This window comes from Protobothrops mucrosquamatus, unplaced genomic scaffold (genome assembly GCF_001527695.2).
Source record: "Protobothrops mucrosquamatus isolate PMUCROS unplaced genomic scaffold, P.Mucros_1.0 scaffold4597, whole genome shotgun sequence".
Lineage (NCBI taxonomy): Eukaryota > Metazoa > Chordata > Lepidosauria > Squamata > Viperidae > Protobothrops > Protobothrops mucrosquamatus.
The window spans coordinates 1-3,868 of record NW_015390500.1 but is presented as its reverse complement, the minus strand read 5'-3'; the positions used below and the strand labels follow the sequence as shown (position 1 = coordinate 3,868).

At 51.8% G+C, this 3,868-nt stretch overlaps 1 protein-coding gene across 1 annotated transcript in view; it reads left to right on the top strand.

Moving 5' to 3' along the window:
• Positions 1–3,805, top strand: part of ARHGAP39 (Rho GTPase activating protein 39) — a gene marked incomplete at both ends in the record, with an annotated part of 69,404 nt that extends 65,599 nt beyond the window's left edge. The window contains one exon of the mRNA XM_015828514.1: positions 3,732–3,805. Coding sequence (XP_015684000.1) covers positions 3,732–3,805 — 74 coding nt within the window. The remainder of the gene's footprint in view (positions 1–3,731) is intronic.
• Between the last annotated feature and the right edge of the window lie 63 nt (positions 3,806–3,868).

The window sequence follows — 3,868 nt, the reverse complement described above, 5'->3', positions numbered from 1 at the left end:
TTTATGACTCGTGGACTTCAACTCCCAGAATTCCTGAGCCAGCATGGGGGAAACTTTGGCCCCTTCATGACTCGTGGACTTCAACTCCCAGAATTCCTGAGCCAGCCATGCTGAGGGGAAAGGGAGAGGTTTCCAAGCTGAGCCATGCTGGCTCAGGAATTCTGGGAGTTGAAGTCCAAGAGTCATAAAAGAGCCGAGGTTGCCTACCCTGGTCTATCCCAAGCCAAATCAAGGTTAAAGCTAACCATGCGTAGCCTATAAATAGTAAATTGCAACCGGGAGGAAGGAAATGAGGATCGAAGGCACGCTCGCCGGCGTGTCTCTGCGCAGACACACAAACGCACGTGTTCTCCTCCTGGGCCCCCACCTTGTGGTGCCAATCCGGGGAAGGGGTTAAATTAATCACAGTTAGCTTAAGTTAAAACACAGTTAGGGAGGCAAGGAATCGGGGAATCAGCTGGCTACCAGGCAGTCCTCGACTTTACGACCACAACGGAGGCCCCCCCACAATATCTGCCATTACATGAGACATTTGTTGAGATTTGCCCCAGTTGACGATCTTTCTCTCCACGGTCGTTAAAATGAATCACTGATCAGTTAATAACCTGGTTGTTAAGTGGATCTAGCTTCCCCGTTGACTGCTTATCAAGAGGTCACGTGACCCTGGGACCCAGCAACGGTCGTAAGTAGGAACCAGCTGCCCAGTGTCTGAATTTGGATTGCATGACCGTGCCGGAGGCTGCAAAGGTCGTAACTCTGGAAAAAAAACAGTCGTAAGTCGCTTTTTTCCACGCCGTTGTAACTTTGAACGGTCACTAAGGGAACTTGTAAGATTAGGACTGCCTGTGCTGAGTGTGTTGTGCGGCTCGGCACCGCCTCTGTTGGTGGCCGTCCAACGGGGGTACCAATTTTGCAATCCGAGTAGAGGTAATCCTTGTCTTACGACCACGATTGAGGGTAGGATTCCCATCACTAAGCGAAGCAGTTGTTCAGGGAGTCACAGGTAGTCCTTGACTTACGACTTTAATTGGGACTGGAACTTCCATCACTAAGCAGGACGGTTGTTCAGCGAGTCGCAGGCAGTCCTCGACTTAATGACCACAATTGGAACTGGAATGACTGTCACTAAGCGAAGCAGTTAAGTGAGCCACAGGAAGTCCTCAACTTAATGACCACAATTGGAACTGGAATGACCGTCACTCAGTGAAGCAGTTGTTAAGTGAGTCACAAATAGTCTTCGACTTATGATCTTGACTGGGACTGGAACTTCCGTCGCTAAGCAAGGCGGTTGTTAATCGAGTGACGGATTGAATCTCGACCAGGTGAGCACGGGGATGCTGCAACGGTTGTTAAGGGCGAAAAATGGTCATAAGCCCCTTTTTTCCCACGCCGTTGTCATTGTGGTCACTAAATGAACTGTTGAAACTACGGGCAGTCCTGGACTCGCCCCAGTTAGTGACTGTTTGCAGTGCCAACGGGATTGGAAAAAGTAATTTTTCAATCCATTTTTCACCCTGGCGGCCGTTGCAAGCCTCCTTGCGCTCACCGGATCAAAATTCAGACGCCGGGTGACTGACTCGTACTTACGACGGTTGCAGCGTCCCGGTGTGTGTGTGTGTGTGTGTCACACGATTCCCCTTTCGCGACCGTCTGAGAAGCAAAGTCACGGGGCAAGCCAGTTTCGCTTAACGACCGTGTGATGTAACTTAACCATTTCATCCATTTGCATCCCGACGGTGGCAACGAAGATCTTAAAAATGGGGCAAAACTCACTTAGCAAATGTTCTCCCTTACTGACGGAAACGTCGGGTCCGATGGTGGTCATAAGTCAAGGAGTACCTGTCGACCATTGGATAATGGAGCAGGTGTTCCTTGTGGCATGGAGCAGGGATTTTCAACCTTTTCACCCATTGTGCCACTTTTAGGATATGGCAACATCCGAGTACCACCAGTCGCCTAGCAAGGTGTCAAAAACTTGATGACCCCCCCCCCCAAAAGGAAAAAAGTGATAAAGTACAGGTAGTCCTCGACTTACAACAGTCCGCTTAGTGACTGTTCAAAGTTACAACGGCACTGAAAAAAGTGTCCCCCAAGGCACAGCCGAGCAAGACACCTGCCTGCCCGCCTGGTGGCGCTCTTCCTCCTGTCCGAGGTTTTCATTGTTGTGAGCATTTCTGTTGAGGATTGGCAGCGGGGGTGGGGTGGGGGGGTGTTTGGTTTTTATTCCCCCCGTCTGCTGGGTGGTTGCAGCAGGTTTTGGTCACTTCACATGATCCTGGGACCCTGTGACCGTCATAAATACGAATCAGTTGCCAAGCATCGGAATGTAAATCACAAGACCCTGGAGATGCTGCAACATTCCAGCTGATCGGCGCTTCTTCTGGGCTCAGCGGAAGCGCCAGGAACAGTGCTGAGCTCCAGCTGGATCCTGGCGCTGATCCTGGTGCTTCCACTGAGCCCTGATAGCCCCGAAGAAGCACCGATCAGCTGGAAAGCAGCACTGATCCTGGCGCTTCCGCTGAGCCCTGACAGCCCTGCAGCTCCAGCCGTCTCTCGCTCAGGCTTGTGCGGTGCTGCCACCGGTTCAGCTCATTCCCCTCCCCCGCTACCACTTTTCTAGGGTGGTCACGTACCACCTGCCAGGTGCCAATGTACCACAGGTGGTACCCGTACCACTGGTTGAAAAGCCCTGGCTTGGAGGTCTTCTCCGGGCCAAGGCTAATCATCCCTTCACTTGTGGTCCCAGAGGGTTAGCCGTAATTCTGCTGGATTTGAAGTTGGTGGCCATTGAGGAACAGGCAGAAGAAGAAGGAAGAGTTGGCCAAGGGTTGACTTGAGGGGACTCCAGAGAAAGTTGCTAGGATGGGATCTTCTCCGAACAGCGTCTCGGCCCCACAGGGGTCCTTCTGGAGTAGGGACGTCAGGAAGATGCTCAAGACAGATGGGAAGAAGGTCTGGGACCTCTTGTCTACTGTCCTCCAGCTCATGGTTGCCCCCTGGTTGATTTTTCAGGAGGCCACTGGACTTCCTTGTTCGTCTTTGAAGACGTTTCGCTTCTCCTCCAAGAAGCTTCTTCGGCTCTGACCGGATGGTGGGGGAATTGGAAGGATTTATACGCCTCGTGGACAGCCGGTCATTTGCCTCCTTTGGGAGAGTCGTTGAGGCCACTTGGAGGTTTATCCAAGTTCACATTCTGGACAGCTGGTTTGAAAGAAGGGGTCAAAGAGGCCATCTGTGTCCAAATTGAACAGCCCTTTCTCAACAGAGGTTGAGGGATACGGCATCATCTATCTCCAGTCTACAACACAGAGAAGGCTCCACGCCCATTTGCACCACTCAGGTGACCCTGAAGACACAGATAAACCTCCAGGTGGCCTCAACGACTCTCCAAAAGGAGGCAAATGACCGGCTTTCTGTAAGGAGTATAAATCCTTCCCTTCCCCACCATCCATCCAGAGCCGAAGAAGCTTCTTGGATGAGAAGCGAAACATCTTCAAAGGAAAAACAAGAAAGTCCAGTTGCGTCTTGAAGAAGCACCTTTGGGACGTGGGACCTCTCACACAGGACACCTCTTCTGGTTGCGTGGCTTCTTCTCGGTCAACTGCTTGGGTCTCTCCTCTTAGCCTCTTCCTGTTGGGGTGGCCGCTCATGAACTGTCTGTGCTCTGACTTTTTTTTTTCTTCTCTTTCTCTCTTCCTCTTCCTCTCTCCTTCCTCCCTTCTCTCTTGTAGGGGTGGCGGTAAGCACTTACGCCAAGTATTGTTACAGCAAGCTCCAGAAAGCAGCGTTGACGGGCGCCAAGAAGGTATCTTTCCACACACACACCCCTCTTTTGCGTTGTCCTTCGAGGTGGCCTCGGGAGATGGGA